Source organism: Apteryx rowi, unplaced genomic scaffold, assembly GCF_003343035.1.
Source record: "Apteryx rowi isolate R43461 unplaced genomic scaffold, aptRow1 scaffold_226, whole genome shotgun sequence".
Lineage (NCBI taxonomy): Eukaryota > Metazoa > Chordata > Aves > Apterygiformes > Apterygidae > Apteryx > Apteryx rowi.
The window spans coordinates 390,643-405,321 of record NW_020448597.1 but is presented as its reverse complement, the minus strand read 5'-3'; the positions used below and the strand labels follow the sequence as shown (position 1 = coordinate 405,321).

The window sequence follows — 14,679 nt, the reverse complement described above, 5'->3', positions numbered from 1 at the left end:
AATGCTGCAACCAATATGCTAATTACATGCAATGTTTATGCTTTGTGAATTGACAGGCTGCCAACTGTCCCCCACATCACATTTTAGAGACATAGCGTAGAAACCTGCCTTTCTTATCATGTTATATGTGCTACAATTATTACTAGTGTGTGAACTCACACTGGATTATCTATGTGAAACAACAAGGAAGCCCAGCAGGATTGCATTCTCCAAGAATAACATGTGGCTCTGAAACTAATTCTTTGCACCCGTGCAGAAACGGGCAAGTCTACTGAACTTCAGAACCAACCAAATATTTCTGCTAACTACTACAGAGATCTTACCTACAGGATAGCTGTTTTTCACATCTTTTCCAGATGTCAGTTACTATGGTTGTTACTGCAAACTGCTATATAAAGACAGCGGTAGAGACGCTGGATGGAAATAGAACATTCACCTACTGATGTAGTAAAATTATGTATAAAGGCCTCTTGACCATGACAAATGAATCTGCAACAAATTAAGTGTTGGTAAGATTTGAATGTATCTTCCTGATGTCAAAAAAGATGTTGCATTTCTCCTGTTGTGACAACCTTGAACATACCATTCTTAGTTGCCCCCTTAATCCCGCTGCAAATACACTTAAAAAGATTGCAGATTGAAATATATCACTGTCATATTGACAAATTCAGACTGAGGTTTCTACATTTTTATTCATAATTGTGTGGAACTAAGTTAAGGAAAGGAGGCTATGGGCACAAACTGAAGTACAGGAAACTGCATTTAGACATAAGAAACAACTTTTTTTTTTTTTTTTTTTTTTTTACTGTGAGGGTGGTCAAACACTGGAACAGGTCGCCCATGAAAGTTGTGGCATCTCCATCCTTGAAGATATTCAAAACCCAACTGGACACAGTCTTGAGCGACCTGATCAAGCTGACCCTGCTTTGAGCTGGGGGGTTGGATTAAGACAATCTTCAGAAGTCCCTTCCAACCTCAACTATTCTGTGATTCTATGATTTTAAGTTGTTACTATTTAAGTTTGTCTGCACAAAATGAAGTAAGTTAATTTTAAGGACAGTAACACATATCCAAGTGTTTAAAAATACTTCCAAATGAGACAAAGTTGGGAAATGGTATTATTTGATTTCAAAGTTGCTACAGTTTAGTCTTCAATGGCCTTAAAAATTTACTTTAAATAATTAACTCAGGTTCTTGCAGAATCACTGGGTATACACAGGATATTTAAGTTAACATTTACATTTGAGTAATTTGTGGAAATAAAACTAGTTTTGCTTTCCTTAATGAGGTCAGAGGCATAGTTCAGGCTTTCTAGTTTGGGGATATTATTGACATTGTAATGAACGAATAGGTTGCTTCATGTTATCAGCAGGAGATTTCCATTAGTATCAGTTTCCACAGCAACCTGCTACAAAGATATAATTTTACTTAAGCAGGTAAGTGTAAATAATGGGCACAAATTTATAAATGCTGTGCATCCCCAAACCTCAAGTTTCAGAAATACCTACACACTGATATCTTTTGCCATAAATTTAGAATAGTTTCTGTTAACTAGTAAACTGCGAGCATGGCTTCTGAGACGTGCTAACAAGTTTTGAGGTCAGTGTGTTTCAGAACGTGCCACCTCAGGTCACCGCAAATTACCTAAAACCTTTACAGTCACAGGAAACTCACTAACTGTGATTCAGACAGTGGGGGCAACCTCAACTTATATAATGTACTTTTCTTAAACAGCATTTCCAGAGCACCCAGAGTTGGTTGCTAGCCTTCAGAAAAACGACCACTTTTTTTTCCTCCCAAATTTTGACTATGTTGCAACAATTCAAAAATAATTTGACACTTAGTAATGAAGGAATATATTAGATTTTTTTCATGTGTGCCTCTTCAGTTTTATCTTTTGGAGTCATATATATTTAAATTTTATCAAGAGTCATTGAAGCCACAAGGAACTGTCATCATCTTGTCTATGTTAATAATAATGTAATAATGGGGGGGGGGGGGAAGGGGAAGGAGGAGGGCTATCTGCACTCCCAGAGTTCGGGATGAAAGTTTCACTCCTTGGCTCTTCTATGCCTTGCTGGCATAGGAAACATCCTTGGTTGTCTTATGCCTTAGAGTTGGCAACATGGAGAAGAAATAATCTCAGTGTTAGCTAGGAAAATAAAAGGTGTGGACTGGGAAGTTTAGGAGAGGTTTTGAGTGGAAAGGCTAAGAATTCTTCCCAAGTGAAAACTTACTATTTTCTACTTGACTTTACAGACAATGCCCATAGTTCATATGCTTTTTCCACTGTCTCTCCTTGTGTATCATGCTACATCTGCTTTTTTAATTCTATTTTCAAGCTTCATATGTCCTGTTATTTTTCCTTCATTTTTAGGTATTCCTTTCTGCACTACTGAATAACAGGAAAAATCCAGCCATAAGTATCCAGAAAGTTGATAACATTCTAAAATTCACAAACTGATCTAATTTGCAACTTCTTTAGCCAATAAATGAAAGTATATTTCTTGCATGAAATAAAATGCAGTAGTTATAAAACATGCACAAGTATTATAAAAAGTGAATGCAAAGTTGATCAACTCATCAAAGAAGCTACTCACCTTCAGCTTTACTAAGCTCCAAAGCCAACTGCTCTCTGGCTTTGGTTTCTTCACTAAGATGCTCTTGCAGCTCTTCCTGACACTTGATAAATTCTGTGGCCTCTTGTTGCCTTTTGAAGGACTCTCGCACGAGTTCTGTCTGAGTAATTTTAGCATGTTCAAGCTACCACAGGAGAAAATTACAGAGATTAGATAAATTAAAGAATTTCTGATAAATAACTACTCTATCATTTATATTTAGTTAATAGTTGCTTTATGGTGAGATGAGAAGTCTCACATAACTTCAGTGGACATTTGATAAGTTCTTTACTGAACACATACACAGACTACAATATGAAAATTGATTCAATACAGAAACCTAAGCAAACACACTCATCAGTATATGTACTGAATGAGCCACATGACTAAACCTGTGCCTTTGTTCCGGAAACTCCTCGTTTATGAGTTTACACTAGATTCACCTTTATTTACATATGAGTTTTGTAGTAACTACGCACAGGAGCTGTCTATCACCCACCAGATCCTTAGAATGGCTAAAACTGGTTGAATTTTTGATATAAATTGACACTAGTGGTGTTGCTTTTGCTCCTAAGCATGAAGACAAATGAAGACATAAAGAAAAAGTGAATTTTGACCACACTGCACTTTTCAACCAACAAGACAATAAAGGAATAATGCTTCCAACTGCATCCGCCTAACAGAACTATTAAGGGTTTTTTTATTCCTCTCTCCCTATCTGATGAGCTAACATTTAATGCACATCACCACAGGTATAGCACAATATCACTAAGTCACTAACCTAAACAACTGGAAAACCAGGACTGAAGTGCATAAAAGAAGCATATGCTTGCCGCCCAGTTTAGACATACTCAAAGTGATAATTTCAAAACAGAATCAAAACTAGAATTACAAAAGCAAAACAGCAAAGAACTATCATTACTATAATGTTAGAAGTCTCAAACTATAATGTTAGAAGTCTCGATTACATCAAATGTTTGTCTTGCCTAACAGCAAACTGGCCTCAATAAGCAAGAAGGATCTATACTTCTTAACTGTTAACATTTACTACCTACATCTGTCCGTTGGAGGGACACAGAAATACAAGATGAAAGGCATTAGACTTGTCAGAGCTGAACGAGGCATGAGTTCTTCATGTGTCTAGTATTTCAAAATCAGACAACACTTCAACTTCAGAAAATGAAACATATATTTCCTGCTCCTCCCCCATTTTTTTTTCTCCTTAATATTATAGTTACTGGCAGATATTCGTAATATAGTAACTTCAGTAGCTTTGCTACTGTTTCTATGCAACATATTCTATCTCTCTATTTCTTCAAAAATAAAAGCTCCCACTGTCTCCAGTTTAGTTCATGAGTACAATTAACTTGCTTTACTAAAGTCTTTGTAATCTCTGAAAAATGGGCTAGAAACATTTTATAGAATATTACACACACAATTATTCATTTTATGATTAAAATTACAGTTTGAAAAGAACAGCTGAATAATCAATACATTCTCTTTTATGATATACTGAATTTAAAGACTTGATTTGGTTTCTTTAGCATTCCTTTTTAGATAGATATCCCCTTGAATTATTTATTCTGACAAGGTCAAGTAAAAAGGAGGTATAAATACTACAGCTGAGTATCTGCACTGGTTTGAGACTTTTTTAAAATCATAGAAATATTCTAAATACATTCTCGCATTTTGAAGTGCTGTATGAAAGACTATGCCAATTAAAAGGAAAACATATAACAGGGTTACTGCACGTAGACAACCATAAAATGGCTTACCCAAACGCATCAAATACTCCAACTAAAATTCAGAATAAAAAGTACTCTCCAGCTCTTTTCAGTAATAACAAGATAAATATGTGATTTTTCAAGTAATAAACATTTCTTCATGGGACCATTAGAAGCCATTAGCAAGCTTGTGCTATTTAATGTTACTAGTCAGTCCATAAAAGCTGCCACACCCCCCCGCTAAAGCCTAAGTCGATCATAACAAGAAAAATGTTAAGTATATAGATACGGTGTATATAGACACAGTGAGATATCTATATTAGAGAACTCAAATTTATATACTTCAATACATTCCTGCATCTGCTAAAATTCTTTTGTCAGAAATGAACAGAAACTTTTAAAAATTAGGGCTTTTTCAGTGCCTATTAAACATTGTCTGGGAAAAAAACCTGTTAGCAGTACATAATAAGTTTAACTAAAAAGAAACAAATTTATACTATTTTTCACTACATTGTCTTTTATTTAAGCAGGTTAAAATATAATTTCCTTTAAAAACTATCATACTTACTGAATAGGGAGGTGTAGGCAAGGAGATTTTAGAGACAACTTTTAAAATGTGCCCATTTTTTTTGTGGCTGAAGTGAAAAATTGAAGTATTTACAACTACAGAATTATTCTCATCCAAGTGTTCAGGGAAAGGAAAAGGATTTGGTAAAGGCACACGAGATTCAACCTCATATGTATTCTCTTCTTGGCCTTCAGTCCACAAACCACTAAACAACTTAGAGGCCCAGTATGTGCGGTAAGAATCCATAGCAGATTGTTGCTCTTACTCTCTTCTTTTCTGTCCCACAGAGATTCTGCACTAGCTAGGTTGGTTTGAGAAATTCCTAACATAAATCCATAACAGAACACATACATTTAACAGTCTGAAAACTTGGATCAAGTACTACCAGTGACAAACCAATTCAAAATCGCCAGGAAGCTTCCGATCACGTTCACAAGTAGAGTAATTCAGGAGCAGAGTAATCAAAAAAAACAAAACAAAATAAAACAAAACAAAAACCAAACTGTGCAAGAAAGCTTCATAGGATCACTTCTAAAAATTCTTCTTAGTGACGTTTCACATGAAAAAGCAACGTAAATCTTCCAATAGCAGCTGGCACGTGATTTCCAAGGCAAGGCAGCATAATGTCGTTATGCTTGCATGGGTGCATTGCAGCAGACAAGCAAGTTAGCAGAACAGAAACTAACAACAATTTTTAACCTCCGCTACAGCAAATGCAAGAGAAATACAGGTCCGTCATTACTTGACTTCACTCGTGTTCTTTGAGTTAAATCGACAGCAAGAGCTTTCTCAAACTCAGCTAGTTTCGATGTTTCCTGCTGGTGTCTCGCCACAGAAAGAGGACAGGGGAGTGGCTTGATTTATTTACCTATACATAACACCAGCAGGTGCAACTTGAATTAATACGCCCACTATAAGCTTTGCCTGAAAGGATTCAAATTGCGCTTCAGCTCTGGAAGCGTGTGTTCAGACAGGTTTGAAATACCTACTCCGAAGAGTCTGCCAGGTTTCACTCACTCTTAAGTCTGTTTTAAGAAATGGGTACATATCTGTATGCAAAATACAACTAATTAAGAGGAAAAGTTAAACATTTTTTCTGCCTGTAATTATTTTTAGATTATTTTTTCCCTCTGTAGTATTTTATAAAGTATTCAATTTTGAACATTTAAAAATAATTGTAAAGTCATCTGCAAACCTCAGATATATACAGGAGTTGTATACAATTCAGTAAGCCTGCACCAGGCATTGCAAATCAAACAAGCCTGAATGCTTGCAAAGTATCTCTACAGAGCAGTCAGAAAAGAAGTCAAGATTTATACTAAGTACTGTGGGAAAATGTGTAAATAGATTAACATTTTATTTAATGTTTAAATTTATCATCAGAGATAAATCCATTTTTGGATATCTGTAATTCTTATGAAAAAAAGTGTGTGTGAGTGCGCACACGTGTTGCGTGTACATGTGTAAAAATGTAACTCTCTCTCTTGCCAGTATTCTCAATGTCTCAGCTACAAAGCTAAGAAGGGAAAATAAACTTTCCTGATCAATTGACAATAAACAGAAATAAGCTGTTTAGAATATTCTGATTATTTTCATTGATATGAAAAAAGTAAAAGCTTACTGTAGAAACATCATTCACAAAAACACAATAATTTTGGGATAGGTACAAAACTATTCCATGTAAAGGTCAGCAACAAACTGTTCAGAAGAAAGCAGCACCACATTGGAATAAATAATTGATAATACTTTTATAATTGCAGCATGAATTCTTAATTACTTTGCAGTTGTTCTTCTTTGGCATTTAAAGAACATATGATAGAGACAGATTTGCTTCCAATTTCTAACAATACCTTTAAGAACTACATATGTTACACTATCTGTGTATCCTTTCTTGATATGTAATTCTGGGCCTCAAACTGGGGAAAAAAAAAAACAAACACAAAACCACTAAACCACTAACCCTAAATCACTTTTTTTTTTAATAGGACTTAGGCTCGAACAGAAAGAGCTGTTACAGAATCAGTTTGTAAATAAGTGCAATGCAGAAACTGATTTGCAAGATCCACCAGACTAACTGCTTTAGTAAGCCAGAGGGGATTTTATTTAATTTATAGTTAAATTATTTTGTAACTTTAATGTGTCACACTGTAGCCTTTTATCTTTGTCTTTTTCTAAAAAAAAAGAGTACCAACTTTCTCAAAAGTTTCAAATAAATGCTTAATACTTTTTAGACAGCTGAATTTTCATATCATTTTCATAATTACAGATTTTTTCTCCTTCATTTCTAGTAGTTATGATTTACACATTTTACACCCAGAGGCACAAAAGCAACAACTTTTAAGTAATATCATTATCAGGTAAACTAATAGATGGGTCTGTATCACGAAGCACACCATCACCTTTGTATTCTAGTCTCAGCTAGATTAAGGAACTGGCTCAAAATACTGAGTTCTACAGGAGACACTGAACTGACAGTAGACAGACTGCCCTAGTATAGCTAGTTACATCACTGTTTTGTTGCAACTTGAAATCCTAAACTAGTACTTAAGACACAACAAGGTAGACTAGGCTTTCCCAGACACTCTGAAATGAATTTCTGGTCAATCCAACAGGATTTACTGCATCCCCAAAAGAGAAAACTCCATTACAGTCTAAACTGTAATGAAAGAAGTTAATGCTCTATAACTTAATTAGATATTGCTATTTGCTATTATATTTCATATTTTGTGAGAAAAGCACATTTTGCCATTAAATCACTCAGCAAGATTTAAAAATAGTTCAAAAATAATTCTAGCTTTTAAGTATATATGTAACATATAATTACTGCCCAGGAAACAGGTAATGAAAATGTTAGCAAACTGTGAATAGCAGAACTGCTGGGAACCAGTATAATGGAGAAATATACAGCTATTTTTGGTGACCACAAAAGATAAGGCTGGAATAAAAATGTACCCTTAAAGTTTATAAAATTAAGGTAATACCAGTATCTTCTACATTCTGTTGTTTACTTTATGGTATGGAAGCAATTCATGTCATGTACTAATCTGAAAGGCTAATGAAAAAAGAAGCAATTTCTAATCTTTACTAATTCATTACTTGTTTTCATTTTTTTGGTATGCTCCAAATTCTCTAAATTTATTGTTAGTAAAGGAAAGCTGTTTATTTCTCAGATGTGTAGAAATGTTGAACAAAGCTTCACAAAAACAGATGCAATATGACCTTCCCAAAATTTTATCTACTACAATTAACAATGTTGAAACAGGAACTTCAGAGCTCCTGAATACAGTGAGTGTGGTCTGGGGGCTCCAATGCACTCACGAAGGCAAAAGAAAAGAAACCAACCCCTTACTTCAATTTTTTTGCTAGCTTTAGAATTTCCTTTTGCTCTTATCATGCTGGCAAACAAATTTAAACGTGGAAAGAAAAAAAAATCAATTATGTAGTTTTAAATAAATTTATCTTGATTTTTTATCAAGCTGATTACTCTGATCTCTATGCTAAACATACATTTATATACATATACTAATATATATGAGAAAATACCATTTATCTTATCATAAATAATAAACCCGAAAGAATATTCACTGAAACATACTTTGGGTCAGTCTCATCTGGTGTAGATTTAAAGCAATGCAAAGAAAGAGCGATTTAGATGTTGGTAACTCTTTAGGAAAACCAGAACCAGATCTACAGCACTGATCTGTTAATACTTTGAAAGGAATGCCTTTAGGTACATGAACAGCCTTAGTCAACACTACCGGGATCATCCCTCTGTACCTACATGTGCAAGAACTTGCAGAATCATAGCCTAAGAAAAATCAATAGGTAGTTTAATTTCCTTATGGACATACAATGAAATACAGAGCATTTACTTAGGTAACTTCATATTGAGACCTACATCATCTACAAGTTAGGCACATGGTAGGGGCAGTGTGAGCTGGGTATGTAACTCTCATTTCAATTAACAGGGAAAGTAAACTGTACTCCAAAGAGCAACTAAAATCCCACTGTGCAAAGCACCAGCTGTAATAAACAGAAAGGAAACCTGCACACTGCCTCTTCCTTGGAGATGATATATGAACCACATACCTCTATATATCAGTGCTGGACCACAGACTTCTTTTCTAGGTAAGTATGTCCTTAATTTACCATCTTTAAATCACAGTTGGAAGCAACAGTAGATGATCTCCATCTCTTTGGGCAGTCAAGTGACTAAAATGTTTAATAAGAGAACTGGGCACAGTTCCCTCTTCACAAGGACCAGACAGATGATGCTCTGACGCCTTCCATCTGATCTCTGGGTCACAACAGAATGCAGGTGACTTGACTGAGTAATGAGAGAGTGCCTGACACTGATAAACACACCTAAATTCAGGCATGTAGTTCTTTGTAGTCCAAAACAGATCTCCAATGTGAATCTAAATTCATTAGTAAGGTCATGCTGGAGCAAACTTCTTTGGGTTTATGCAATGTAAGTCCTGTTTTAACTTTCAAAGTGAGCCTACAGATTTTAGGCTTGTAAAAATACATTCATGAGGAAAAAAACAAGACACAAGATTCAAAGCATGTTACCATTATATCACCCTACCTGATTTGAAGTTTCATTGATAGCTTCCAGAAGTTTTTCAACAGCTGCTTGCAGTCGAGAACTAACATTCAGAACTAGTTCTTCATTTTCAGGATCTATTTCCACTCCACTTTCTGCAAGATGCTGGGTCAGCAGTCCTTCATCTGTTGCTCCTGACCACACGTTAATATCATCAACTCCCATATTACTACCACGATATGAGGAACAGGACTCTGAAAAAATGATAATTATCTTTTTACATAGATTCAAAACATGAAAACTTCAAAACATGAAAAACCGTATGATTAGAAAGCTAAGTCTTAAAATGATTAAAATATTTGTACTAATCACAAAGACAGAAGGGAAATATTATACACTAAAACTTAAACAAGATATAGAATGTGTTAAAAAACAGGCAGAAGGGAGAGATAAAAGGAGATACTAAGAGAATATTTTAGACACCCTCTCAGGAGGATTTTGGGCTCTGTATCTGGTCTTGCAAACCTGTGTCACTATCAGTAATCCTTACGATTTTGAACAACTTGAAGTAATGACTTGAAAAATTGGCTTCAAAATACAATCAGGTAAAAAAAACAGTCAGTCACTGTTTCAGCCGTGACCAACTATGTTAGTGTGCATTAACATAGAATTGTTCAAGTCAGTAATTCAAATACACAAGCTCAAATAAATAAGGGGAATGACAGTTCCCCTGTAACGTAATTCAGACAACTTTTCAGAAGAAATAGACTAGAATACAGAACATATCAAAATTTAGCATTATTATTAATGAACTATATATCGATTAAAATGGGTAGCTGAACAAATCAAGTAGAGTGCAGGGGAACTGTAATTGCCTTTACTGATGGGCAGTATGTTGTCTTCCTACTTCTCAAAATTCCTGAGGGAATTCAATTTAAGAGCATTCAATTAAATTTTTTGATTCAATTTAAGGGCATTACCCATTTTGTCTGAAAAGCAGGAGACACAAAGTTTGCCTATGGTATTAAACTGATAGCAATTAAACTAGAAAACTGTAAATTTGCATATTTAGAATTCAGGGCTGCATTCAGGCAACACAAGTGAAAGCATACTCCCGAGATGTTTTAAAAACCTTAAAAAATAAATCACACTTCCAATATGAAATAACAATACAATAGTGCATCACAACAGTAAATAATTATTGTTGATTCAGTGGTTTTAAAAATGAGAAGTGCTATGTCACTAGGCTATTTGATTTGAAATGTCAGAAGTGTATCCTTTTGTGGAAAGTTTTTTTAAATATTATCTCGTTTTACTAAAGTATTTTTTGGCAATTTTTTAAAAGTTTTTTTTTTTAATTAGATGTTTATATTTCATATGCATCCAGCTTTAACAAATGACTGCTATTGACCTCACACACTGAAAGAGTTTGTCTCCTTTCTTCTCACAGAAAGTCCAATATTTTTTCCCATACAGAGTAAGTGGGTATTTTTCCTTTAAAATTTTCTCCAAAAAAGACTTTGTTTTGAGGAAACAGTGACATGACTAAATGAGTTAAGAACAGTCAGTACCTGTTTGGCAATAAAATTACAATAGTGGGTTATGGTTATCTACCACTGTAAATTGCTGGTTATTCTATGAATAACAGCAGCAGAATTGGAACAGTTTGTTTAGTTACAAAAATTCAAAATGAAGTTTTAATAGTTAAATTTTACAATTTGCCTTTAAAAATGTATTTAGTATTCTTGTAGGGTACAATTTCCTTATATTTGCTCTTAAGCAAATATCCAAATAACATCGGAAGGATCAGTTCTTCTGTTGATGCTGTTTGAACCCAGCAAGAAATGTCAGATTTTAATTTTCAGGTTGTTTTTATTTTTCTTTTAACTAGTTACAATATGATTAACCATCTAGTTTTACTTTTATCCCTACGTACATCATGATAATAACATATTTATGCATTTATTTCACTATGGCCTCAGCTGTATATGACCCATATACAACAAACTAAACTATGAAAAATTTAATTTGACAAGGTTTAGTTTAGTTTTACCAAGATTTGTAAAATGCAGATATATTTAGTAATTTTTCTTCTAGTTATATCATTACTGATTCATATCTGCTTTAATTTTGAGGGTGTAATTCTACAAAATCTCTTCATACTCCATCGGGGAAAACCAGAAACACAATTTATATATGAAATGAAATGAGTAACTAGATGAACAGAATATACATTCTCATGGCACCTTTCATCTACACGGGATTTCAAAGCACCTTCCAATACTGCACTTTGGAACTACATTCATAACCTACTATGGTGGGAGCTACCCTAGCAGCTGAACAGCACTGATAATGGGGCTGAGAAAAATCCAGGCTTCTCCTACCACCTTAAGATCCCAGTCCCCGGCAAGGTGAGCTGGCTGCCAAGGGAACACTCCCACAGCTTTTAATTAAATAGTATCCTGATTTCTCAACACTCAAATTTAAAGGACTCTGGATGTCTCAAAATGTCAAGCTTTAAAAGAAGCTTTAATATCCTCAGGGTAGAACGGACCTTCATTTAACTAGATAAATGTTTCCAAATGCTGTACCAAAGCACCGGTTAAAGACTGAGTTGAGGGAAATCACACTCCCTCCTGAGCCACCAACACACTTAGCAGTACCTGATGCTCTCTGGAGGTCACCCATCTTAAGTACTGACCAGGTAAGACCTGCTCAGCTTCAGAGATCTTGCAAAATAAAAGTCCACAGTACAGTAGTACAGCTATAAGCCACATAAAATAAAAACAGTGATGCAATAGTTATTGCACAATCTACACAAATGCGGACAAAGTCTTGGCAATGAAGAGTGAAGCTCAACGTAGATAACTTTAACCCAGTCTAAAATTCATGTCCTATAACGCTTATGTTTTAGCAAATTATTTGATTGAGAGATACAGCTGGTTTGTGCAATGATGAATGTATGTCAAATACAAAAATAAATATTTTGCAAAATAATTGCAAAAATGTGCAGTCTGTTACAAGATCATCTGAATTTCTGGCTGACTGGAAACTGTTACAGAAAAGCTTAAAAATACTGAAGCCTGCTCAGAAGGTCATTGTTTAAAAGCTAAGTCTAAAATATCTCTTACATTAATAATGCCACTAATATTATTATCTTTTCTTGCCAGTGACCAAAGAGTATAACATGGTCTCCATGACAAGATTTTAATGAGAAGATTGTTAAAGTCCTGTCTTTCTTATGTCAATTCTTTTGTAATTTGCCTTTCTTTATTTTGTATTTATCCAGAAGAAATCAATACTAAGAGATAATTTTGTTATATGAAAATATCCCAGAATAAAAACCATATAACTGAAATATAGCTACAAAAAAAATGAGGAAAAAAAGGCAGAGCTGTCACCTAAAGTATAATTTGGTATGTGGAAACTTTAAAACTCTCAAAGATAACTGAAGAAGGAAAAACAAAAAGCACCAAAAACACACACAAAAGCTTAAATGTAATAATTTTGTTTATACTGTAGGGCTGGCAACTCAAACAGAAAAATCGTTGAAAAATGATAAATGTAGAGGCCCATAATGTAATTTCTATGAACTGACACTTAGCAACAGGAATTCACATGAAGTGTCTTCCTAAGTGGAAAGTAAAAATTTCCACATCTTTTCCCCTGAAAATGGTCTGCCTTGGTGGATCAAAGTGTTATGCCACAGCATCTTTCAAGAAGATTTTCAGTGGAAGAAACAAGAAATAGAAATGTTGTTAAGTCTTTTTAAAATTCCCTGGCAGTTGAATGCCTTACTCCCATTTGTACTAATCCTTACAGTGCTATTCAAGCACACACACACCCCTGCCCCCCCCCCCCCCCCCCGCAAAAGCATTAAAAACATATTCTCCTTCCCCAAATTATTTTTTCACTGACACAAAATAATAAAGAGACTGTAACTGGCACAAATAAAAATGCCTTCTCCTTGTGTAAATTCACTCCTTGCAATCAAACAGGAAAGGTTTACATTGTCTCCTGCACCACGGATTTGCAGTTCAGCATGTCAGATGTCATGGCCCAGTAAGTCTTAAGAAAAGATATACAGTGCTTATGCAGAAGTTGGGCACAGAAGTCTGGATACAGAAGTTGTTTTCAAGCTGCTGATTGACATTTATGAAGCAAGACCTATTTTATTTATTTTGTGTCCTAGTTGAGCTGATGCTGCAATTTATTGCTCGGATTCCACTGGAGAATTTAAGGTTATGGGTTACAAGCTGAAAATGAGAAAGTCTGTATGATGGTGGTTCAGTGAATAAAACTATACACTACCTTGCTTCTGGTACACTGTTTGGAAACAAGGAGCCCAAAAAGTAGGTAAGAGAGTCTGGATATTCAAGGGCTTCCCCAGGGCAACCGCGTCAGTGCAGCGACCCTACTCTTCAGGGGAGTACTCTCCTCTAAAGGAGGAGCACGCCAAAGCCTGCTGGGTCTGTCATCACGAGTCAGGGCCCCAATCTCCAGGTGTGATTAACTCACTGTATTACTTTGTACAAATGCTATTTCCTTCAATTGATATGTTTTATGGCTGAAATTTGAACTTTACTCACGATGTTAGAAATAAAATCTTGTGTTAACGGATAATCTAGCCAAGGCTCCAGATAAACCTCTATGCGCCCTATAAAGCAGGTTATGGTTGTACATACACAGACCTTAATGATTCGGCTTTTTTTTTAAATGATAGAACAACCCAGTAAATGTTCTAATAGTAACCTGAGTTTTGCTTGTCAGTAAACATGGATCACATTCAGAAGGTCAGAGAGAATTTACTTAAATGCATTATTGTTTCTGTTTTACTTTTAGATTTTTCTTTGCACAAATTTATTCTTACGAATTTCCTAAGCTATTTAAATGAAGATCTGTTTGGCCAGGAAAATACAATAGCATGCACAAGTTAAAACATAAAAGCAGTGGCTATTTCTTACTTCCAGAAAACAATGGAAAAAATTCTAAAAAGATTATGTCCCCTCAGGCCATTCAGTGGAAGTATAGGAAATGAGTAACAACAATCTTCTGACTGAAAACACTAAAGGAATTTGTGATATACTTCTATTTGGAGCAGGATCAAATGCTTCAGCTGATGAACCAGTACAATCACAGAAAAGTACCAAGTATCAGCCTGACCCTAGTGGCAGAACTATGTATTCTGCCAGGCTGCTGTTGCATCATTTTGAAAGGAAAAAA

At 35.0% G+C, this 14,679-nt stretch overlaps 1 protein-coding gene across 11 annotated transcripts in view; it reads right to left on the bottom strand.

Moving 5' to 3' along the window:
* The window catches only part of AKAP9 (A-kinase anchoring protein 9), a 129,024-nt gene that overhangs the window by 37,840 nt on the left and 76,505 nt on the right, over positions 1 to 14,679 (bottom strand). For all 11 annotated transcript variants that reach the window (XR_003253421.1, XM_026065349.1, XM_026065339.1 and 8 more), the window contains 2 exons: positions 9,499 to 9,710; positions 2,601 to 2,763 (listed from right to left, as the gene is read on the bottom strand). Coding sequence is in view for 10 of the 11 variants with exons in the window: in XM_026065349.1 (XP_025921134.1) it covers positions 2,601 to 2,763; positions 9,499 to 9,710 (375 nt within the window). In the remaining variant the exon portion in view is untranslated. The remainder of the gene's footprint in view (positions 1 to 2,600; positions 2,764 to 9,498; positions 9,711 to 14,679) is intronic.